General features: G+C 39.7%; 1 protein-coding gene across 2 annotated transcripts in view; it reads left to right on the top strand.

The window, feature by feature from the left end:
• The window catches only part of ATP8A1 (ATPase phospholipid transporting 8A1), a 221,380-nt gene that overhangs the window by 80,502 nt on the left and 115,331 nt on the right, over positions 1–25,547 (top strand). For both annotated transcript variants that reach the window (XM_018564825.1, XM_018564824.1), the window contains exons 7-10: positions 2,408–2,448; positions 18,802–18,875; positions 20,991–21,060; positions 22,732–22,859. In XM_018564825.1, coding sequence (XP_018420327.1) covers positions 2,408–2,448; positions 18,802–18,875; positions 20,991–21,060; positions 22,732–22,859 — 313 coding nt within the window. The remainder of the gene's footprint in view (positions 1–2,407; positions 2,449–18,801; positions 18,876–20,990; positions 21,061–22,731; positions 22,860–25,547) is intronic.

The following is a 25,547-nucleotide window of genomic DNA, read 5'->3' as shown; positions in this document are numbered from 1 at the left end:
AGTTCAATTACTTTTTCCCGCAGGTCCTCTGACATTTATTTTGCTTTCCACATGACTCAGAATCCAGACACGTCAGTGCATCACTGAATGAAGGATGCAAGGGTCTGTCAGGAGGCCAGAAACACATTGGCCTTCTATACACGCAAACAGATCACAGGTGAGGATGGTTCCCTTTAATAGCCATTCACACGCCTTTTGTGTCAACCTGTGTGCAGGCCAAAATCACCAGGGTATGTATGTAGGTAAACTTTTGATCAGGGTCATTTGGGTAGTTTCTGTTGTCATTATGATTGGAAAAGAGTAAACACAGTTGATAATAAATGGCTTCAGCCAAACACTACCCATGAGTGACAGAAAGGTTTTCGTGTTTATCATTCATATTCTCTGAAAAATGGGCAGGAAATCATACATTCTGCCAGGGTATGTAAACTTATGAGCACAAGTGTATACACATGCACTAACTTTATTATTGTTTTTGTTATTATTATATTCGTAATTGTACACATTTGCACATGCGTGCAATAATGTGCTTTTGGCGTAGTTACAATTTGTATAACTGCATCTCCAAACCCAATCCCAGTCTTACATTTATCTGTCCATGATCGAGCGAGGTATTGGTGACTAGATGGCCCAGCCTCTTGTTAATAATCTGAATAGACAGACCCATGCATGCGCTCCTGTACAGTACAATTCTGATCATTCCCATGGATTTGTGAGTACAAAAAAGAAATGTTTAATAAATGTAAACTGCACCACCAATGTAGTAAGGAAATAAAATCACTCTGGTTCACTTATAAGGCCCCGTTCACATTGAGCGATTTATCGCGCGGTAATTCCCGCGATATCGCTGCAATTTACCGCGCGATATCGCTCTCCAATACTTCTCAATGGGGCAAAGGGTCCTGCTGTCGCGGGTCATGCGTCGCTACAGCAGGACCCTTTTTGGAGCGGATTTAGCCGCGATTCAAGCTTGTTCAATGCAAGCATTTGCGCGATATCGCGCAAAATACACGCAATTTGCGAACCGCTCAATGTGAACGGGGGCTAAAGAAGTGGAAACTGCTTGCTCCAGCCTTGGTGGAAAAACTAATAATCTAAGCATGCCTGCATTTGGTCAGTGGTAGGGCTTGACCTCTCCATGAATGGACCAAAATAATACCACAAGGCCTTCTTGCCTTGTGTTTTGAAAGGTGCAGATGAACGTCAAGATCTCCACTACTCCTCCAATCACAGATCCGCTTCAATTTCCTGCTAAGAATGCAAGTGTTTTCTGAATGGAGGAGGTGCAGGGTGAGCGACACGTCATCTGTGTACTCCAGTTGGCAAAGTAAGGGCCGATTTACACCACATGTAATGACAAGGCAATAGCCTTGTTTTCAATCGTCTCCGTTTATTGTACCATGTTGCAGTGGTGGGTGCCGACAAATGTACTGCATGCACTGCTTTTTATTTAGCACAGCGTAGTGCGATGTGGTACAACCGCCTTGTACTGTACATTGGTTCTAGTACTGAATGAAATGTCATTTGTAAATAAAGTTCTTTAAAAAAAAAAAAAGTAAACCGCGCAATGCTCCGGCACTGTCTGGGCTGAATGAAAGTTAGTTTTCAAAACACAGCAGCAACCATGGCACATGCTTCATTTTTCCACTTCAGATAAGCTTATGAACAAATAAATAATGCCGACCCCTGAAGCAGCCCTAAACTCCCCTTGGTGAACATAGGGATGCTTTTGGGGGGATAAAGCTCACAGATGGTCTTTCACTTCTGTTCAACTAGAATCCACCTTCCTCTTATTGGCTCCTATGGAGTGTTTGTTTATAGATGTTTTTACTTGCCTTTTAGGCTTGAGCATTTTATTTTATTTGTAGCCAATGCAAAGCTAGCAAATAGGCAAAACAAGCTTGAAAAAGTACTTTTTTTTTTTCTCTCTCCCTTTGAAGTCTATTAGGGTCAAAACTGACTTGACTGCTGCAAAAGTAGCTCATGTACTTTATCAAGCTACAGGCGTTTTGTTACAAGCAACAGTATGCTCAGGTGTGAACGGGCCATTGAAAATAATGGGTTTCCTCCTGTTAAATGTTTTATCGCTTAGGCATTCGAGGTGCAAACCACTCATGTGAGAATGGGGACATAAATGAAGGTAATTGTATCAAGAGTTTTTGAGTTTCAGACATGACATGGCGCATGTCCACTTTTCAAACAGCTCTGCCTGATGGGTAGACAAGAATTTTTGAATAAAAGGAAAATGGTTAACCAGTCAGTGACCGTTTTTTAGTCCCATGATTCTCAGGCAAATCTACCTGGAAGGTGGTCATAGGTAAGTCTTTGTGATTTGGCTGCTGCATGTGCAAATACTAGAGGACTGTGTAATAGATCTGATAGAAAGTTTTCTTTCCTCCTCCTCCAGTTCTCAGAAATGGTGCCTGGGAGATTGTACACTGGGAAAAGGTATGTTTCTGCTTGCATGTTTCTTGACATGATTACCTATCTGCTTGCCACCAATGTAATGATTTGTGAAATTGTGCTTCTCAAACCAACCAGATAACAATTGTCAATGTTAAAAAAAAAAAAATGTTGATGTATTTCTGTATAAAAAAGTCATATGTTGCATTCTCCATCTTTTTTTTACATTGCAGGTTTGAAGTGGTTAGGCAATGAGATTGTTCTTAGTGTTGATACATTGACAAGTGAAGCCAATCATACCTTGAAATGTAAAAACTTCAAAACTGATTGTGGGACCCCTGGGACTGGTGCCCCTACCTACAACTTTTTCATTTCTAGTCTGTGAACTATAACCGAGATACAACTGTTCCTTTTATAAGATTTTACTTTGAAATGAATTTCGGCTATATTCATGCAATGCATTTGTGCATTTATTATTATGGTATTTAGATGCACCTGTAAACTTTAGACAAGCCCTAAGTGGAATCTGTTCATTGGAGTTATTGGAAAGAGTTTAATTACAGTAGACAAATGCTGTGTGGGTCAGAAGCTACAGCTGGAATTACTGTATTATGCTCCAACATGCCAAAGTAAATAAAATGGCAAGTTTATAGTGTCATACTGGTGGGTTTTTTTGGTTTTTTTTTTTTACTGAATCTGTCTGAAAGAAAAAAAAGTGCAGCTTTTATGTGTAGTGTTTGTTTGGTACATGGGTTTTGGGGGTACATCAAGGTCTTGTCATACTAAAATAAGTACACTTTTTGCTCTACAAGTAAAAAGTCCACAGAGCTTCATATTTAAGTATATGTAAACACAATCTCATATTGATTTGAACATGTTATTTCAAAGGTAATTTTCTTTAGGCTATAGATATGCTTAGATTATGGTTCTAGTAGAAACAGGAACAAAATGCAATGGATAGAGCAGCTAAAACCACATTATTAAATATAAAATTAAAAATTGGAGGGAACTGGGCTTGTATCATGGGTGGTAGGTTTCCTCCACAGTACTTTCATGTTTTTGTGCAGTGTCACTTCTCCAGAGTTCTCTTTCAGTCACCGAAGAAGGGGCAACAGCCCCAAAACATGTCGGTACTGGGGGCACTTCACCATCCAGTATACAGTTCCAGTCCCCCTCCCGTACCAACTTTGATTGGCTTTGTTGTTTTCCCAATGTCGACCTTCATCTTGGCATCTGTTGGCATGACCTGGTGCTCCTTGCGATGATTTGACCTGGTGGTATGCCCTTATTAAGTCACGCCATTATAAGTTCAATTTTTATTTAAAGTGGTTTTATCTGCATTATACAGTGCGCTTTGTTTCTGTATCTATTATTATTACATTTATATATGACCTTTGGCTATACATCAAGCCTGCAAATTGATACATATCTGCCTTGATTCCTGTGATGCAAGGTATTTGAAGACATTTGATTAAATTATGGTCCTGGCAGAGGTGCTGGCCTTCTCACGTATGTTGCTCTCTGTGGGTGGAACTGGACATGGGGCTATGTAGTCTTTCTGCTATTGCTATGGAGAGCTGAAAAGCGGGGGCAGGGCAGCATAAGATCGGGCTAAAGAATCCAGCTATTATAACTGCAAAAAAACAACTAAACTTAGTTGCTATGGATCTTATTGGTAAATCTTAATGCCTTATTAACACCTGTGTGGTGCACTGAGGTTCGTTACATCATGCATATTAACGTGTGTTGCGGTAAGGCAGTCCTAATTTGAATGGGCTGACAGTGCACCACCTTGCTTACTGCAGACAATAGTAAATATCCTTACAGAAGATTTTATACTTGAGGTTCATTGTAGCAAATATAAAAAGTTGATGAAGCCATCCACACATTTCCTGCCTGAGTTTTTCCAAGGATGACAATTCTATGGTCTGATGAAATGCAGGGCAAGACCTTGGATTCTTCCCTGGAAACGGTCTGCTGTAAGATTGACAGTAGACATGAGCAAACTGCCCTACGCTGTCTTGGTCACACGGCTCCAGTCATGAACACCTACACAAAGCTTACTTGACTTACTGTCGGGTTTATACAATTCGCATTCTGGCAGGAAAACCTTTAACAGCTTTCAAAGCACCTCTTAACAAATTGGTTGCCAGTATCTAGCATTCTCTCCCAGGAACTGCTATGAATGCCTGTGATTGATTGCTAAAGATCAGCATGAGGATGAGAGAATGTAAACGGTGAGTTTGTTAGTACAACCACTTTTGTTTGCTATCTATCTGTGAAATATGCCATGTGGGGAAAGGCTAACTACATAATGTCACATCTACTTGAAATCTTAGAAATCCATGTATACTTTATCAATTTTTGCCACAAGGGGCCGTTTTTTTTTTTTGTTTTTTTTAATGAACATGTTGAAGGCACTATTTACTCCTATAGCATGGGTAAGCATGAGTCCTGATAAACTATTGGCATGGTTAAATTATTGAGAAAAGCTGTAATAATTTTGTTTTTTTAAATTGTTTCTTGTTTTAGATCATTGTTTTTCAACCTTTTTTGAGTCATGGCACACTTTAAAGCCTTGGTTCTCAACTGGTGGGTCGCGACCCCATGTTCAGTGGGTCGCTACTTGCCTTCTTTGCTAGGTGAGAGGCTCCTTTAGCCTCTTCCTAGCACAACACAGTCAGTTCCTGCACAAAGCAGCATTCAAAATATCAGCTTGAAGTGGGGTGGGCTGGTGTTATGGCCGTGAGGGAGCTCCATCCATACGTGCATTGCTTAGAGTTTCATCACATGCCCTGTAGAGGTGCCTAGACCAGAGTGTCATCACATACTGGCTCCCGAGACCTCTACCGGATGTGCAAGGGAGCTGTACATGCAATGCACATATGGATAGAGCCCCGTTACAGCACAGCAGCCCACACTGGAACCCAGCCTGAGTATCCAAAATCTTGAGGCACCCCAGTAAAATGTAAATGTTACTTACCCCTGTGAAAATCACCCAACAGCCTTGTAGCAACCGGAGATGTCATTCGTTGCTATAGTCCTGTGGGGTGGCTTTCACAGGGTAGTGGCTTGTGCTGCATGGCTAAGGGAGAGACCACAATGTATGCCGTGCAGATGGCCCCTCAGCGTTCAACTATATCATTGGTTGCTAGGGAGCAAGCAGGCGTCCTGGAAGGCACCTTACTGATTCCTGGCAACCAATTACTTCATCAGGCACTGAAGACTCTGTCGGCAGCCACAGTTTAAGTCTTAAACTGTGACGGCTGACAGCGTCTTGAGCATTCAATTATATAATTGGTTGCCAAGAAGCGAGTGGCATCCCCCCAAGGCACCCAACTGATTCCTAGGAGTGCGATGGGTTCATGGATCTACTACAGACACATAGTACACACTTAGTTGAACACGTAATCACAACAACATCCTAGGGCTGTTTTACTAAAGGAAAATGGATTGTTCACTTAGCTAAATGGATGTTTACTTGCAAAGCAAATGTTTAGTAAATAAAGTGACCTTGTGTTCACTTGAATACTTAGTCATGTGAAGGAAATGCAGGATTTTTGCTAGGACGTGATTGATTTACTGACATTTACACAGCTTCACCTTTTGTACTAAACTGACTGAACATTCAGTTTGACAAGTGTACAACCTTTTCTTTTTTTGTAAATCATCTCCACAGTCTCCCATCTCCTCCTCTGCTGTAGAATTGCAGCCTTCTATGACTAGAAGCCACTTTATCACTGTTAGAGGAGCAGGTAGACACTCTTTGCTGGATAGGTGCAATAGGGTTGAGTTTCTCAAGGAGTAGGGACCGTTCAAAGTCACAAAGTGAATATTGGTGAATGCATTGAAGCTAAGTTCATTATGAACTCTAGGCAGATATAAAAACACAAATTACAAATACATCAATAAATGTATTTTTAAATGCAAGCATTGTAAGTGCATGAATTTGACCTGGTATCAGTCTTTTGCAGTCTTTGTATAGCAGAGTGGGAGTGTGAGCGATCATGTGCTGACAAGAAGCTTACTGATGGGAGAAGAAAGCAAGCAGAGTGACAGGGACATGAGCTCATTAGTGTTCTGTTGCTCCTTTTATTGTCGAATAACAGTCAGGGGTGGGTCCAGGGCGACCTGGGCTCTGAGGAAGTAGGTTGAATGATTCTGGGGAAATCTTACTGCAGAAAAGTACTGCAGGGAAAGTTGAATATTGAAGGTGAATATAACAGCAAAAACTGATTGAGTTTTTATTAATTCCACCCACTGTATATCACAGGAAAGGTGGCTTGATCACCAAAGAATGTGAATTAGTACGTGCAGTAGTACTTACAGTATGTACTGCTTTTTAATGCGTTTGCTTGTGCTGGAAACGTTAACCAGTGAATCTGATTGGCTGTGAAGGACAGCTCCTTTAAAGTAATTTGCTCTGGTTTTTATAGTTAAAGTACAGTGGTACCTCGGTTCACAAACTTAATTCGTTCTTCAATTCTGGTCGCGAACCAAATCAAATACTGTATGTGCTAAAAAGCTTCACAGCAAGTGTGCACAGGTCTGTCTGCGACTGCGATCTCGACTAGAGGAAGCCACGACCACGTGTCAGAGCAGGAAAGATGGCCGCGGTCGTGTTCGTCACCCGATGTGGAGTTTGCGAACGTAAGTAACATTTTGCCGAAGTTTCTGTTTGCGAACCTAATTGCTCGCCAACAGAAGCGTTCGTGAATCAAGGTATTACTGTATATCTAGAACCAAGCATTTAAAAAATTTTTTTTTTAGAGTAGGGGAGGATTAAAACGGCTCTATCATTAGAGAGATTTTTCTTCACTTCCTGTCTTGTAGACTCAGCAGGAAGTGAGAGGATATTTTTCCAATGTAGGACCGTTGTCACAGGAACTCAAAACTTGCATTTACCCGCTTTCATTCCTGATGACATTAATGATCAGCACAGTTAAGGTCCCCACACACCTTACGATAATCGTGGGAAATCCCGCGATCGTACGATTATCGTAAGGTGTGTGGAAGCCGTGCGACCTCTACTACTGTAAGGTCGTACGACTTAACTTATGGACATGTTTGAAAACCCGCCGAGCATCGTGCGATGTTCGGCGGGTTTGTGGCATGTCCGTACGATAAAAGCCGTACGGGCCGGTGTGCGCAAGGGCACACTGCCCGTTCGGCATTGCGGTCATCGGAAGCCGTGGCTTGCGATCATTGCAAGTGCAATCTGCCTATGCAAGATAGGCAGATCGTACGTTTTTTTTAAGTACCTTACAACCATCGCAAGACAAAAGTCTTGCGATGGTTGTAAGGTGTGTGCCCAGCCTTAGAGGGACCTTTTGAGAGAGTGTATCTGCCTGACTAGGATACATAAAACCACAAAACAGTTGTTATAACCCCTCACTACTCTGTCCAAACAAAATGTTTTGCCTCTAGTTATACTTTAAATTGTATGTCCACTTTTGCAGTCAAATTTGAGAAAATCCCCCCTTGTGTTCCTATTCACATAGCCCGAAATCGCACTCCTGACCAAATAATACCTGTGGGTGCCAAAGTGACTGCAGATGCCTCTGCAATCCAAGATAAGTGTATGTATAAAGTCACTTGCACTCCAATAGAATTTCAAGTCAAAAACGGTTTATTGACTTGATTCTGTTTGCCTGAAGAAGAAACTGATGTTCCGAAACGTCGCTATATGATGTGATCGCAATCGAGTCAATAAACCGTTTTTGACTTGAAATTCTATTGGAGTGCAAGTGACTTTATACATAAACCTATTCACATAGCAACCCGAAAAATAATTTTTCAAAATCTATTTCTTAGCTTTTAGTTGTGTCTGTGTAGGTGGCCTTTGTAGCTTCTCTCTCGATTTCCAAGTGACGGGAAACTTTGTCTGTTCCCATAGAAAGAGTAGGGATAGACTGAGCTTCCCCTCATTACCATACAATCTTTCATTAACCTTATGTTGGGAAAGACGGTGTTCATATCTAGTATAAAACTGATCATGGGCGTAAGTACAAATCATGGGTCCCGTCGCAGAACTTTCGGGGCCCCGGCTAACGCCATGTAGCGGCAGGCAGTGTTAACTGTGACGGTATTTGTCCCTGATCTTAACATAAAGTATGTCTGAAATGAGGACAAAACAGCAGGAGAGATGCCAGCATAGTCAGAACACTACTAGGGAGCAGTGCTGGGGGTAAAAGTTATAGTAACACTAATAATAACTATAAGGATATTTTATATTATGATATAATGCTCTTATACACCTATTCAACCCTAATAGAATCTTCTTAAACTAGCTTCATAAACCTTTTTTTGTAGAACCTCAGCCCTCCTAGGAGATGTTAAAAGAGATTAAACTCTGGGATTTGTGACTGTATAAGGCGTACTTGGTTAATTTCCATTTGTAGTAGTAGTTCAGAGTACAATAAATCTACACTACTAAGATAGATTAAGCAGATGCTTCTTACTGCATAGAATGGGATCTGTGACTAGAAGATTCTGAGTTCCGACTTCAGTCCTTTTGTACTGGAAACCTCACAGTTTTTTTTCCTTATCAGGGCCCCTCCTACCCCAGGCCCCATAGCAGCCCACACAGCTACTGTTGTGGCACTGAAGCTAATAATGAGATCTGCCAGTACAGACAGGATTAAGCTGGGTACTCGGAGCAAATTTTGGCTGATTCTGCAGGAATTGGCCAAAATTCACTCCGTTGGTGGCCCTATCCCCTCCACAGAATCATTCATTACATTGACTTTTAACGAAGGAACATGTGTGAAAATTCCTCAGCCGAATGGTGCTTGCAGACAAGTTCGCATATAGAAAGCCCACAGTAGGAGATTTCAGGAATCTTTTTATATTTTTTGCGTTCAGTTGGCAGTTTGAGCAAAAAAAATAAAATACATTTAGTGTATTCCGTACTTTAGTTATGTTAACCTGCCTATCCCTCCTTGCATTACAGAGCAAAACTCAGTTCAGAGAACAACCTTTCTTCCAGATGCGAGCATATTTTGTGCAAGCAGCTATTTAACACTTTTTTTTCTCAGTTATGCTATGTGAATGAGAAACTGCAACAAATATAAAATAAGTGTTATCTCAATGTTGGCTGCAGAAGTGGAAATTTCCTGACATTGTTCAGCTTTGTCCTTGTGTTAGCATGGCCCATCCCCAGTCACAGTGAGATTATAGACAGTGGCAAGCCATACAGAGAGGGTCTTTTCTCCTAAATGAAAAGGCCAGTTATGAAGACGTGTGTGTTTATAATGGCGCACTAACAAGCAGACATGGCTGGGTGAATGGCTTGTTGTTCACCCTCTGGAATGAAAGTGCCAAGAGACACATTGCACAAGGCAACTGATGGGAATGCAGTTATGTTAATGGTAGCACAGATAAATCTTTAATGTGTTCTTCTGAGTTCACTAACTGGAAATAATTGATCTTCATTAGGACAAAGTATTGTAGCATCTTATTACTTTTCTCTGGTTGGTTTCACTTTTTTTCTCTTCAGAAAAGGAACAGCAGTACTTATGAATAAATAACACAGAGAATCTCATTTGCTGTGGAATTAATTAGCATGGTTGGTATACCACACCCCAAGAACAGCCTAAGCGATGAATACGTCTCTCTATGGCTTGGATCTCTTATACAGGCTGTTATTAAATATTTAGAATACACGGTCACTTTTTTTTGTATAAAATTTGAGGGATTTTTAATGGATCAACAGGTTACTTCTAACAGTGTGCTAATTTGTTTGGAGGGCCTACGCTGGCCTATGTCCTTCTTCTTTTTTTTTTTTTAAGATTAAAAGTTTATTAAACACATTTTTTCATGTTATACAAACGGAACAACAACAAAAAATAGAATCTGTATCACAAAGTAAAAATATCAGAGTGTAAATGACAAAGTACAAAAATCCCATGGCAGTAGGGAGCTACAGTATAACTGTGCTAGCATAAGGTACAGGCACTCGGTTAGGGTCAGTGCAAGGAAAACGCAGGGTGCGTTCAGCGTCATCAACATGAGTTATAAAATTGTAGCTTTATAATCGTAGCATTATCACAATGAGGTAAGTATGGCTAAGCATGGTGTCTTGGGGGGCCTCCGTGATACATATCAAGAAAAGAATGCTAGCAATGGGAGTAGTCAGCCTGGGAAGGGAGGTGGAATAAAAAGTGCAAGAATGTCTCAATGGCCTATGTCTCTTTTGCTTGAAATGTGATCGATTTGAATTGTGATAACTGTTTCCTATTTTTTTTTTTTTTTTTTCAGGATGACAAAAACATGATCCAGTAAATCCTGCAGCTGTTTTAAAGTATGAGACCATAGTAGTAGTAATGTCTCAACACTTAAAACTGCAGTTTTTCATAGGGAATCGACAAAGATAACAAACATAGGTTTTTCAATACCTGATCAGCTATAGATGATGGGATATTGCAGTAGAAAGTGTTGATGTAAGTGGTCTAATATAAAGCTTGTTTAAAGCAGAACTCCGTGCACATAAAATCTTAACCCTTGCAGTGGGGCTACTCCTACACTACAAGGGCTAAATGCTCATTTTGCCTAAGGAGCTAAAGTCACCATTATACTTACCTGAAGCACAATCTTGGCTGGCTCCTAGACCGATCCCTTCAGCCTCTCTGCTCCAGCAATGGAATGTCCCTCAGTGCCCTCACGTCCTCTACACTGTATAGGATTTGATGACTCACTGGACCTTAGACTGCAAGCGGAGGGGGATCAAGGCTGAAGGGGACCATTCGAAGAGTCAGCTGGGATCATGGTTCAGGTGAGTATATCTGTTATTTTGGCTTTCTAGGCAAAATGAGCACTCAATCCTTGTAGTGCGGGGGTAGCCCCACTGCAAGGGTAAAGATTTTAATAAAGTTCCTTAAAGTGTATCTCCACTTTTGCAGACAGATTGGGATAACACCCACTTTATTGTGCTACTTTTTTCATTTACATAAAGAAAATAAAAAATTGCAGCTCAATTCTGGAAACTCCAGGACTAAAACTTTGCTTCAATCATGCTGGGAGAGTTTTTCTTGACATATATTTCCCTGTCTGTACTGTGCTGGCAGATTTCCAAAACAAAACTGTATGTATGTATGTTTTTATTATTATACTTATCACTTGGGTCGTGGATGCAGTTTTCTGGCTCCTGCAGACTCTTCCTCCCACCCATGTACATACTGAGGTATGGACATTCAATAGCATGGACGGGAGGAAGTGCCAATGGACTACAAGTGCAGTGATGTGGCTGGACTTGTATTTTATTGAGCACTCCAAGTCCCTTTGCAGCAGATTTGTTATTGGATGACTCGGCTGAGTGGGTGAAGCCACACAGCTGCACCTAACTCAAATTTGTAAACAAGCCTGGGGGAGGGTGAAGAAGCCCGCAATTTGTGTGTGAGAGGAATATTGTGTTAATTATTTTAGGTATGCTGTGTGACTGGGAACACATAAAAAACATAGTGAGGGTTATTTAAATAAATCTGACTGCAAAAGTGGAAATACTCTAAGGTCTGCATGGACTAAAACAAAAAATAACCAATTTCAGTTCTCAACGTGAACCAGGTCTCTTTTATATTAAAGTATGAGTGCTGGTGTTTCCATTATAAATCTAACTATCTAAATAATAAATCCAATCTAAATAAATCACGTCTAAGTGCTCAGTCATGTAACCGATGTATGGGTTATATTTATAGTGGATTTTGTATAAAAACATAGCTGCTTTCCTCACTCTGGGCCCCATATTAACATTTGGGAGGAATACTGAACAGAATTGGGGGTACACGAGAGCCTTCCGTCTGACTTCCAGATGAGTCAGCTCTGTCGGCTGCCTCTCAAGTGAGTCATTAGACTGTGACAATCAGCACATTGGCTGACATAGAGTAAAATGTGACTGGCAAAAAGGTTTCTATTGCTCAGAGCTAAATTGTAGCACAGCAATCCCTTCCAAATGTAAATGTTTGATTTCATCTTGATGTTTGTGCAGCTTTAGAGTCCACAGTGGGTGATAAAATATCCTTTGATACGTTTGTGCAGTCATATGCTTCTTTACACTACTTGCATTTCTGATTTCAGCACATCTCTTCCTATCCAACAACCACATATTTGGGTTCTGTTGGGTAATGGTATTTGCAGTTGTTGTTTTTTTTTAGTAAAGTGGAGTTTTCCATACTACTGTTGGTGCTCCTCATATGTTTACTTATGCATCTGACATTCCTATTGTATGTAAGCAAAACGTGTAAACATGCAACTCCCAATAAAATGGAGGGGAATTGATCAAAACTGGAGCAGACAAAATCTGGAGCAACCAATCGGCTTCTTTCTTCAGTTTGTTCAGTTAAGATTTGAAAGTGGTTGTCATGCACAGCTGCTCCAGATTTTGTCTGCTCCAGTTTTGATAAATTCCCCTCAATGTGTCTGCCCTTGCAATTTTCTTCTCTACGTATGTGAAGTTTGGTTACCTGAATTTATTGAGGGGTCATTTCAGTTTCCTGTGATCGGTGTGGGCAGCTGGGTGGTGACGGCACTTTGTTGGATGTGCGGTTTTAAGAAACCAGTAAGGATATGTTTGCAAGTATAAATGAAAAGCTTTGCATACTATACAGGTGCAGCTGAAGTGTTCAGACTTTTTTTTTTTTTTAGGTAATGCAAAGGGCAGTGGTGTCTAGGCTAGCAAATATTTATTTTAACTGATGCAACCAATTTTACCTATGCTTATGGTTGACAGAGAATGCAAAGGGTTTTTACCTATATGAATGGTCATTATGTTATGGCTGATCATATGTTTTCCTGTCCAACATTCTTCGTGAGAGATCTGGTGCAACGTAGCTGGTCTAAGAAAACACACAGAAAAACTGGTCACAGATGGGTGGTGAGATATTCAACCTTTTTTTGCATAACAGGATTTTAGCATATGTAGAGATCTTTGATTTGGCCAGAATGTGACTGCAGGATATACAATTAAAGGTTTTCTCCTATCAGTAAAAAAGGGAATGGCAGTCATCTTCTTGCATAGAGATTTTTCAGCATTGAGGATGTGTTCTTTGTGCTCTTTGTTAGAATTTATCACTACCCGAGGGTAAGGTGTGCCCCCATTGTGTATCTTTCTCAGGGTGTGCAAAGGTTTACCCCCTTATCGCCTCGAATCAAAATATAATTTGATACCCTGTTTCTCCGAAAATAAGACCTACCCCGAAATTAAACCTAGTACCATTCTGGGGAATTGCTAAAATATAAGACCTACCCTGAAAATAAGACCTAGTTGTGACCATTCCCAGGGCTGGTGGTGGCATAAGGGGGAACTAGAACAGGCCTTAAATTTTCTCCTGGGACCCCATATGGGGTCGCGACCCACACTTTAAGAAGCACTGAACTAGAAGAGCCGCGGGAGAGAATCAGTGGTGCCAACGATGGCAGTGCTAGAGGAAGCGAGGCGGCAGCGCAGGGAGCAGAGACGCATAAGCCTATGTTTCCTCTATAGCCCGGCTCCTGTCACAGGTGGAGTGATACCAAATGCACTCCACCTGTGAGGAATCGATAGTGAAAGTGCGCTTCGCTCATTCTGGTTACCAAATTGCTCTTGGAAAGGTATGGCACCCCTGATTGCCCTGATCACCATATTCTTAACTTTGCCATTTTGAATTATTTTATTTGGATTTGCATTAACTTTGGATTGTTGCACATTAAAAAAATAAAATAAAATAAGACCTACCCCAAAAATAAGACCCAGTGTGTTTGTTTAAACCAAAAAAATATAAGACAGTGTCCTATTTTTGGGGAAACACTGTATTTTACTGGTACTAATAAACAAACTAAAGAACCCATCACATTAAAGAAGTAAATTGCTAATTCAAAAGTCAAAAATAATGTAAAATATTATAATTTGCTTCGTCTCAGACTGGCAGCAGTTGTGTGTGTGTTTGAAATGGCAGCAGTTAGAAAACAAAACAAAAAAACCTCTTTAAACCCAGCCATTGAATCAGCAGGCAGTGGACAGTTAGTCATTATCTGCTGTCACTAATCTACAAATATAATAGCGTATTTATTTAAAAAAAAAAAACTGTGTGGGTAGCCATGGATTTAAAAAAGCTTTCTAATTTTTTTTTTTTAAATAGCCGATTTTGGATTCAGTCATTTATCCAAGAAAGATCTGCAGAGGTCCACCCTACGCCTGCAGGTAGTTTGTTCTTTGGCTCTTCAAAACAGGTTTTTATTGACAAATAGATCATGATAATGAATGTCCTCCTGACTTTTTCGGTAAATTCAAGTGTCTTGAAACCTGGAAAAATGCTTCTGTATGTAAAATGAACAAAGTCCTGTAAAGATAGCAGCACTGCTCTGTGATTGGAACAAGCAGTGGTGCTTAGTCACAACAGTACATTCTCCTCCTTAGTAATACATCACTGTTAGTCCTGACTTCTAGAGCAGAGCCCAAGGAAATGTGGTTATAATTGAGTTTTGTAACTTTAATGGATTTCAGATTTCTTTCCTTTTGTATGCTAAACAAAGTGACACATTGCTTGTTAAAGTGGACCTTCCATATTGGACTGTTAACTCGCCAAGTGTATGCCTTTCTTGTTTACTATTACAGTATATACAATCTCGGTCTCACCTGTACACAGTAGTTAGTTTATTCTCAGCATCTACACAATGACTATGTCTCAGAATCAAATGTGACAAGTGACTAGTAGGTCCCAGTGAAGTGTTAGGTTGGCTTATTGCAGATGTGCAAGACTTCTAAACCAATGCAAGGGTCTGGGTAAAGAAGGGACTCTTTGTAATGCTGCCCAGTCTAGAGTGTCCCCAGGCAAGCAGACGTTACATTAATGCAGGCACAAAAGTATGAAAATGAAGTGGCATTCATTAATGGTTGATGCCATTTTTAAGTTCTTGTTTCAGTGTGAATTTCTTGCTGCTTGGCCTGTGTGGAGTGCGGTGCTAAGTAAGAGCAATTTTCCAGCAGACTCTCTTGCAGCTTTAATAATTGACCTTCTACTGGGCTTCAATGCTCTTAACCTTGGTATTCTGGATAAATTAAATCAATGTACAGTGTGGTAAACCAATCCTGTGAATAAGCTCATGGTTGACTTATTTTGCCATCAACACTTAGCCACTTGGTTTGGTTTTTGGTTTTGTGCATAGAGCAATGTTTGTAATCTGCATGGACCAATCTGCTTTTGGCTCAGAAGTGAAAGCTTAATTTATGCTGGTTATTACAGGTTGTTGGACACCAATTTTTATTGGGATTTGCACAGATCGGTATTATGATACTTATGTTAGATGTTATTAACATAAGTGAATCTAACTAGTATTAGAGAAACCCACTGCCCCTACCTAAATAGTAACCGTAACAGGAAACTGTCTTGCATTGTGTAGCATTAAACTTTTTAAAAATAGCAGCTCTGAAAGGTAAGGCTAGACAGCAATGGCACAACTCCTTTGGTGACATTAAAGCTTGAAAAAAACTCGCAGTATCTTCTCATTAAATGTTGTGCTAATATGGAACTTTGTTCACAGACCATTAAAATACCCACTATAAACTCTATCATGGTAACAGTATTACTATGTGGCACTGGAGTCATAGGTTCAGTTGCCTTCTAGACTGTGAAAGGAGCTTGTATGTTCTCCCCTTGTTTTGGTGATGTCTGGTTGTTCTGGGTTTCCTTGACAATTCATTACTAATACTTGCGTGTCTATTGGTATATGTATATTTGTGTGTGTATATGTACAACTTTGTTATACTTTCAATAAAAAAGAAGAAACATCAAATTTTTCCTTTTGCATTAATTTGAAACTGACCAAATAAATTGGTATTGATCTTTGTTCAATATTTAGTAAGCATCATATTTACGTTTGATTTTTGATTCAACACAATATTTGAAATAAAACAAATGGAGATGGCATGGACAAAAAAGATGGGACCCTTAACCTGATATTTTGTTGCAACCTTAACGATCGCTGCAAGCAAAGGATTTCTGTAGCTCTCAATGAGATTTCTGCACCTGCCAACAAGTGGTTTGTCCCACTTTTCTTGAGTACACTGCTCCAGATGTCTTGGGTTTAAAGGGATCCTTCTCCAGGCTGCATGTTTCCACTATTTCCATAGCTGACTGATAGGGTTCAGATCCAGGGCTCATAGAAGACCATTTCAGAATTGTTCAATGTTTTGTTCTTAGCCATTTTTTACTGCTTTTAGCCATGTGTTTTGGGTCATTATCCTGTTCAAGGACCCATTACCTGAGACAAAGCTTTATGATACTGGGCAGTATGATTTTGCTCCAATATTCCTTGAGGTTTACTTGTGCCCTGCACTGATTTTAAGGCAACATATGGCTGATGCAGCCTAAAACATAACTGAGCCCTTTTCCATGTTTCCCAAAAGGTATGGTGTTATCTTTGAAAGCTTCAATTTTTTTAAATCTTTGAACATAGAGCTCTCGGTGACTTGCCAAAAAAGCTCCAGTTTTTTCCAAATTTTAACAAATTCCAGTCTGGCTTTTTTATGTGGGGTTCCCCTGGGTCTTCTTCCTTTCAGTCCACAGTCACTCAAAAATCAACAGATGTTGCGATCAGACACTGATGTTCTTTGACCTTGGAGCGCAGCTTGCACCCCTTTGGAAGTTTGCCATAGATCCTTGCCTCCCATTTGCACTATCCTTCTATTCAATTTGGGGTTGATTGCAACCACGTCCAGGGAGGTTGGCTACACTCCCACGGACCTTAACCTTTCTAATACAATTAGGAACTGTAGTCACAGGAATATTAAGCTGCTTGGAGATGGCCTTATTACCTATACCTTTGACACGCTGGTCTATAATTTTCATTCTTATCTCTCCTCATACAACGTTTTGCTTTCTCTGATCAATGTTCAGCGTCGTGCACTCAATGATACCAGAGTGACTACTTTTCTTAATTTAAATAGACTGACTCACTGACTGCAATTTAAGAGATGTGTGCTACTAATTACAGAAAACAAATAATTTGAAATATCACTATGATCCAATTATTAATCTTTTCCAGGGGTACCAACTAATCTGTCCAGACTGTTTTAGAATATAGTCATAGAATAAGCAACAATTTAACTTTTTTCACACTTGCTTTACGCTGACATACCAAATGCATGTAGGTATACATGAGACAATTGTCTTTAATTTCCTCAATTTTGTTTATCAGAAATGAATCATTGTCTTAATAAGCTGCAAGCGTATCAACAAATTTGTCCATGCATGTGCTTACAAAAACACTATCTCTGTAAAATAACATTTTACAAAATTGGATGAAGGGGCTCAATAACTCAGATGTGACTGGGCAAACAGGGTAAGGCAGGCCTGTACCTTCATCTCCCTGGGGGGTCTGAGATTTCCTGTTAGACTTAAGGGTTCAGATTCTTATATAGGAACACGGAGGTACAGATAAATGGGAAGTGGAAGCTGTTTGGCCTGGGGTTTTAAGCCATATTGGTAGAATAGATGTATATTTATACCTGTGTGTCAGCAGCCGTTCCCTGCTTTACCTGTTGCTGTTTCCTGGAATTATGTGGCATTCCCCATATGGTGAGAATCCGTGCTGTCTTGTTTTCTTAAGGGTTATTGCTTCTATGGTGTACCAGTTTACCCTCTTTGTATATTCCAGTGTGCTCAGATTCATTACCGGTGCATGTATTTAATGCTTTTGCTTCTAACATACATTTTGCAGACTCTTAACCACTTCACAGTTTCTTTCAGGTAAATGTTGGAGATATAGTTAAAATAAATGGCCCAGAGTATATACCCGCTGACACTATTCTGCTCTCATCAAGGTAGAGATGCCCGCTGTTGGTAACACTGTAAAGTTTGGTTTCTCTACCCTGCTTTGACTTCCATTAGTGCAAGGAAATAGGGAAAAACTTAGTGTGGCAGCCAGATTGGGCTAAGGCAACCCATGCTTTCTAGAATTCTCATGCCCTACACACAAGATTTATATACTGTTTTTCTTTATTTCCTTGAAGTTATAAAATTCCGTCCATCTGAATAAAATGGATGCTTTCACAATCTGGTTTATAACTGGGTCAATCATTTTCATTGAAATCCAAGTGTACTTTTTAAAATTATTTTTTATATTAGTTAAACAATTTAGCAAGGAAATTGCACTAAAGTCTGGCTTGCTAAACAATGAAAAGCACATTTTTAATATTTTGTACTATGCTTGTTATATTTTGTTGTATAGCTATTGTCTACCTGTCCTTATACCTTTTATGACCCAGTTACAAACAGAGGATGGAAGCATCAACCTCTCCTTTTTTTTTTTTCTTCCCTTTTTAACCTACAAATTTCCTCCCTAGTTAATATTTCAATTCAATTTCTATCTGTCTCCTTTGTTTCCCATTGTTTTCCATTCTGATCATGTTCGTATTGGGATGCATAGGTGGCTATAGGGGAGATAGTGAAAGTGACCAATGGGGAACATCTCCCAGCTGACCTCATCAGTCTTTCATCCAGGTCAGAGAAATGCTGGTGCAGACTGTGCAAATGGGTCCTGCTACACCTCTACCACCGACTTTCCAGGAAAATGTATACTTGATATCAGAATTCAACTAATGCATTTGATTATTACATATTCAGTTTATAGGATTTGGACACCTACTAAAAAGTGATATCCAGCAGTTTGAAATTACAGATTCTATATAATTATAAAAGTTTTGATTCACATGTTCAGCTGCTTTTATTTTTCTGTAGAAAAAGCCAAACACATTGTTCTGGAACAGCTGTTTCCCCCTGTTAGCTGGCGTCTTGCTGCCTCAGTCTGGCCCACAGTCCTCCCATCCAGCTGTCAATGTAAATGAACTTGGCTTGGCCATGCACCCCATGCTACTATTGGGTGTGGCCAATGCTATGTACTCTTGTTCATCCATTAAAACATCTGAGCAGTAATTAACACCAGTTGCCTGGATAATTATATGGATATTACTGTTTGTTTTGCTCAGTCTACATTTAGAAGAGAACCATGCTTCCCCATACATGGTTGGGTATCTACAAAGAATGCTGGGACAAAAAATCCAGGAAACTGCAGTGAGGGCACAACCAAGAGCAGCTTTCCTACTACTAGTACGGTTAGATCGGCACTTAAATGCTGCACTCAGCAGCTGGTTCTAACTCTGAAAGTACTTGGTCTTAAAGTTTTACTACACTGAATGGCTCAGTAAGCATGCAAGTGGCAGGCTAGATATTCTATTGCTACTCCCCGAGAAAGATCATTAATTCTCGGCTAGAACATCCCAAGGTAATCGCCAGAAATTCTGCATCCAGCATCTAATGTACATAGACTAATGGCTGTGTGTTGCCACATGTCCTCCTCAAACATATTGGCTGAGAAGGTCTGAATTGGGGGGGGGAGAAGTCATTTCCCTCTCAAACTTTCCTTTCTGCGTTTTAGCTTTGTTCTCTAATGAATCCTTGTGATCCAAAGCTAGCACAGACACTGACAACACATTATTGTGGGTGTCTGATTCAGGAGATCAGCTAATTTTACTGATCGGCCTTGCAGTTTCAGAAATAAAGCTGTTCAGACGTTCGAGAATGCAAAAGCCTAGAAATGTTTTGCTTTAGACCTGAATTCTTTTTTTATTGTGTGTGTAATTTTAAAACTGTCCGGGTCATATCAAAAATTATTACCAAACTTAGAATACAAAGACTTACAACTCTTAAAGTAGATTGCATTGAAACTGAACCATAAGCTTGGTGGTAGTTATTTTTTTAAATAATGTAGAGGATCCCTTGCACACAATGCCAAGACTGTTAAAAACCAAAGCATGTTGTCAGAAAATTGGTTTTAGTTGATGGCACGTCACATTTGCATGGCTCTGCACTTGTCCAAGATCTGGTACTTGGCTTCTACTAATCCTTATTATTTTCTGTTTTTCCTTTGACCTTTCTAGTCTTGTTTGTTGTGTAAAATAAACAAATAATTACTTTGCTGCACATTTGTTTGGTTAACATAAGGGGTAGATGAGCGTCAGTGATTGGGGAAAAGGTTTTTTTTTTTTTCCTTTGGGCATGAAGCGCTTTATTTAATAGTGCATGCCGCTAACAAAGAACAAAAGTTTATTTAAATGCACTGTATCCCCTCAATGCATGGTGGCCGTGCTTCAGTGTTGACCATTAATCTGGACCTTGGCTATTTAATAATGTTTCTGCATTTACCTTCACGTTCTTATGTATTGAGACCTTGGCACAAAAAAAGTATACAGTGGTGGTAGACTGTTAAGTTCCTAAAACCCCTTTTTAATTTTTTATCTGATTGAGACCTTAACAAAAAAAAGTATACAGTGGTAGACTGTTTAAGTTACTAAAGCAACTTTTTTTATCTGATTTGGATTGCTTTAAATGATGCAACAGCAAATCAGTCAACCAGGTCTCTTGGAATTCCCTATCTTTGAATTTTTTTAAAATCCAGTTTTCGGTTCACATTTTTTTTTTTTTTGACACTGCACGTTTAAACTAATGTTTTACTATACAGTGTGTTTGAATCATTTTGTTTTAGTTTTTATACAATTTGTATGTTGCATTTTCTTGCAAATGCTAATTTTTTTTCTGCGCTTACTTCTTCCACCATAGTGAGCCTCAAGCCATGTGCTATATTGAAACCTCAAATCTAGATGGAGAGACTAACCTCAAAATCCGCCAGGTGAGTAGAGTTTTGCCACGTATTGCTTTAAAAAAATACCCTGTTTTTAAATATTTCCCCTTTGGGTAGATCCTTTGTGGTAAGGAACTCGCTGGTAATTTATATCTCGTAGGTGCTATGAGTTTGCTACTTGTAGTCAGTTAGACATAATATGACTTGTGCTTCCAGGGCCAGGTCACATTTTCAGGGCCAGGTCACATTTCCTGTGGAGGATTAGCACTCTAAACTGGCAAAACTTGACCAGAGTAATTCTTGAAATAAGCAGTTCTGAGCATACTTTCCATCTAATGTGGGGATGGGACCTAAACCCAGTGCTATTTCAGAAAAAAATATAATTGCTCAATTCCAATCCTATGTATGAAAAAAAACTCCACTAAACTCAATTTATATGTAAAATTGAAAGAGAAACCACTCCAAACAGTAGTAGCAACAAAATTGAGGTGAAAAAGTCCCAGGCGAGATCTGACTGAGTATAGTATTTTATAGTGCAGAGCTGTAGATGTGTTTTAAATAAATGTAGAAGAAAGAGTGTGATACTCGCATAGATAAGGTTGCAAGAAATCCCCTTGGGGATATCGGGCAACCTAAGGTGCAAAAAGGCGTGCAGGGAATATTTCTGTGCCCGCGCAGGATGGTTGCTCTCGATGCTCGTCGGGGTGGAGTTCAGATGATCCAATGCTCGACAGCTAGAGGGACCCGATGTGCACTGGAGAGGTGAGACAAGAATGCTCCCAAAAAACATAGGTGTGAGACAGCAGAGGGGCCCAGGTGGAAGAGCTGAAATTATCATATTTCTTCAATTTAGAATAGTTATATATATGTGTGTGTGTGTTTGTTTGTTCGTTCCATGAATAACACATATAACGATCACAGTCTCAATGCATTTGGTGGTTCTAAAATGGCCACTTCTTCAGGAGGGTGTAATGAGACACTTTAAGCAGAGTGGTAGTGTCTCCCGGCGTGTGTAACCACCTTATATGTAAAATGGGCATATAATATCAACAAAAATTACAGTTTTAGGAAAACCGCTACCCTTTCTCTTTCAAGTATTTATGGTATCCCATTGGTTTTCAGTAACAAGACCACATGTAAAATATATAATTTTTTCCCCTAGTTAGGAATAGTTGTGACTGTTCCCCAGCGTGTCATAGTTATCAGGTATGAACAAAGAAGGCAGAGATTTTCTCCCATGGTGCAATAGGTTTTTCCACTGTTTTACTCTATCTGACCACACACATTACAACCTGACTGCACAATCTTTTCCTAACAACTTATGTACTGTGAGGGGATATAAATTGTTTAGGTAAGCCTTCACACTACAAAGTTGTTGGTAAATCTGTAGACGAGTGTTAAAAGTTTGCACGATTAAATTGTAGCGTGTGTGGCCTGTTTGAGTTTTGCTGTCAATTTGCAATGAAGGGGATTGACAGACACAATTCACGGTAGCAGGCCTGCAAATGATCTGGTGTGCCATTTAAGTGAAAGGAAAAGATGAATCCCTTGCATTTAAATATTTTAGTAGTTCTTTATTTCAATATAACAGCCAGCATTACTGACTAAGAAGCTGGACAGATTTCTCAATTAGCAAATCCTCTTATAAGAGCATTTATACTGGAATTGTTCTTTGAGTTAATAAAGTGTTTGACTTTTTTATAATGTTTTTTTCTTCAGGGTCTGTCGCTGACCGCGGAGATGAAGGACATTGACACGCTGATGAGCTTGTCTGGCAAAATTGAATGTGAAAGCCCAAACAGACATCTTTATGATTTTAATGGAAACATCAGGCTGGACGGACACGGGTGTGTAATTAAACTTGATTGCAATTTAGTATCAATCGTAGTTCAGTAATGCTGCCTTCATCATTATATTTAACAAGATAAAACGTCTCCAATTCACACAGGAACACAAGGATTGGACAGTCGAGCATTGGAAAAAAGTCATGTGGTCCGATGAATCACGTTTCCAGTTGCATCATAGTGATCAATTTGGTGGAAACATAATGAAAGCATGCACCTTCAAAAGGTGGCCCAATGAAGTAATGATGGGGTGGTCATAATAATCTGGCCACTCAGTGTATGTGTGTGTGTGTATGTATGTATGTATGTCTACTGTATGTAGATCTATAAAAAATGAAGGCAGCATCCAGTTTTAGCCGTGTTGGATTTTAGTCAAAATGCATGTATGCTAAAATCCAGACCCCCTAACTCTTTTCCGAAGTTACTTTGCAACACGCCTCTAAGTTGGATTTCGGAGCTTTTCTTCAGCACACTCCTCAGGAGCGATGCCTAAGTAGTTAGTCGACTACTGCTCTGATGACCTAGCTCCCTACACTCGCAGTCCTTTGTTCCCCACTATGTCAGATATATAAACACCAGAAATTCCCAGCTGGAGCTATTCTGTCACAAAAGGATGAGCATGCCCGCCAGTGATTTGTTGTAAGGATCTATATCTGTTTTAGTGCTTTATTGAATTTGTACATTTTTGGTGTCCTAAAAGTATCATTACATTTTTTTAATGCATTTATGGTAATTGATTAATGGATTTTTTTTTATACTGGTATTTTGAAGTTGTGTGACAGAATAGCTCCAGGTGAGGATTTCTGGTGCTTACTTGCTTAGGGAGTTTAAACCTTCACTTTTTTGAGTTGCCTTAACCCATCCCTAAATTACTCAAATTGTTTATCAACTTCAAACCACATATCATGATATCACCTCCTCTGTCTAGCTGCAGCATACTCTGCTATGGCTCTCTGAATGGAGTAGAGGCTTATGGCACTGATCACTTTACTTCGGCCACATGCCTCCCTCGTTCTGCTCCATCCTCTACTTTGTGGCAACAGCAACAACTCCATCTGCTCTCTCTTTAGCTCCATTCCATTGTTTGCCCATTCCTTTCTCTGCTGCATTGCTCACTACTCCATCAGCCACCCATCTGTTGTCTCATTCCTTCCTCCCCTCAATTCCTCATCTTTTGTAATGTATCTGAAAAATCTTACCAGGCCCAAAGTTGGTCCATTGCCTAGCCAACCATATGCAATGTAAACCATATTATGTCCTTTTCCTGTGTACTGTACTGGTTCTGTCTTGACTGCATGTTACCCTGTGGCCTGTGTGCAGTTTGACATATAGCTAAACCCTCAGACTGTGATTACAAATCTTTAAGTTTTATTGATTGAACAAGGTGGTGTGAAACTATGGAGTAAATATGAAAAATACTTGCATATAACAGAGCCCGTAGTGGATGTAACTCATGGAAAATACAGAGGTCTTATAGGGGCCAAACACTGCTAAAACAGTGTTTGACTATTACGTGGATCACAGATGGAGTATAAATTAAACTTGATGACATCCTATACTGGACAGTGTTGAGGTATTAAATATCAAATAAGAATAGTTGTGGGGAAAGTTCCACCTTTGCTCTAGTTTGCATTAAACAGTACATTGTCAGTAACAGGTACCCTTTATTCAAATTTCATATGCTTTACCTCTGACAAGGCCATATGAATGATGTGTGATGGGATAGCTTACATCTCACCCCCCTTCATGGTATCAGCGAGCTCGTGCTCACCCAGACAGTGTTATGATTGAGTATTGAATTTCACGCCTGTGATAAAACAAATGAATCTCTGTGTCTTGTAAAGGTCAGCATGCCCAGGATATGAAGAGAAAATATGACATTTCCCCAAATCCTCATACAGCCAAATATCAGCAACACTGGAGGTCATTTTAATGCAGAATTTTCCATTCATTATGCCCAGGCTATGAAGATAAATGATTTTATTTCTCCAAATCCTCATACAGCAAAATATCAGGAGCACTTGGGGGTCATTTAAATTCAGAATTTTCTAATTTCGAGTTATTGGCACACATTCTTTAAGGAGTTCAACTTTATTTTTTTAAGTACTTTAATTAATAGTGTTGTGTGAAAATTCTAGTTGATGTAAATAATGTTATCAATGTGTGTGTACATATTATAGTAAATCTTGTTTCTATGTAATGTTAGTAATTCTACATGGAGGCAGCCATATTTTCTCATTACATATGCATGCACTGCTTTGTGTTTTGCAGTGCTATAAACTAGTTTTGCTTTACTGGTGGTTCTCAACCTGTGTAACCTCAGGACCCACATTTGTCCTTGGTCATTAAGTCTCGACCCAAGTCGTACTGCAATGGAATGCACGACATTGCATTACTGGATGTGCGGGTGCAGGAGACCAGACTGTGGGCGGGAGGTGCGTTTGGGGTGCCATTCAAATTAATGGCAACGCAACACATCTTCCACACCAGAACGCACAGTATGTGTTATTGCATGCATCAATCACATAGGACTGTGCGATTAACGTACTGTACTAGTGTGAATGAACCCTCAAACACTGACAGACACATACAACCACAGACATAATCTCACACACTCAGATATTTTCATACACACTCCAAAAAAATCCAATTAAGATCCACCCAGTCTCCCCACCTTATGAGAACTGGAGA

This window comes from Nanorana parkeri, unplaced genomic scaffold (genome assembly GCF_000935625.1).
Source record: "Nanorana parkeri isolate BGI_ZX_2015 unplaced genomic scaffold, ASM93562v1 scaffold24, whole genome shotgun sequence".
Lineage (NCBI taxonomy): Eukaryota > Metazoa > Chordata > Amphibia > Anura > Dicroglossidae > Nanorana > Nanorana parkeri.
This window is presented reverse-complemented; position numbering and strand designations above follow the sequence as displayed.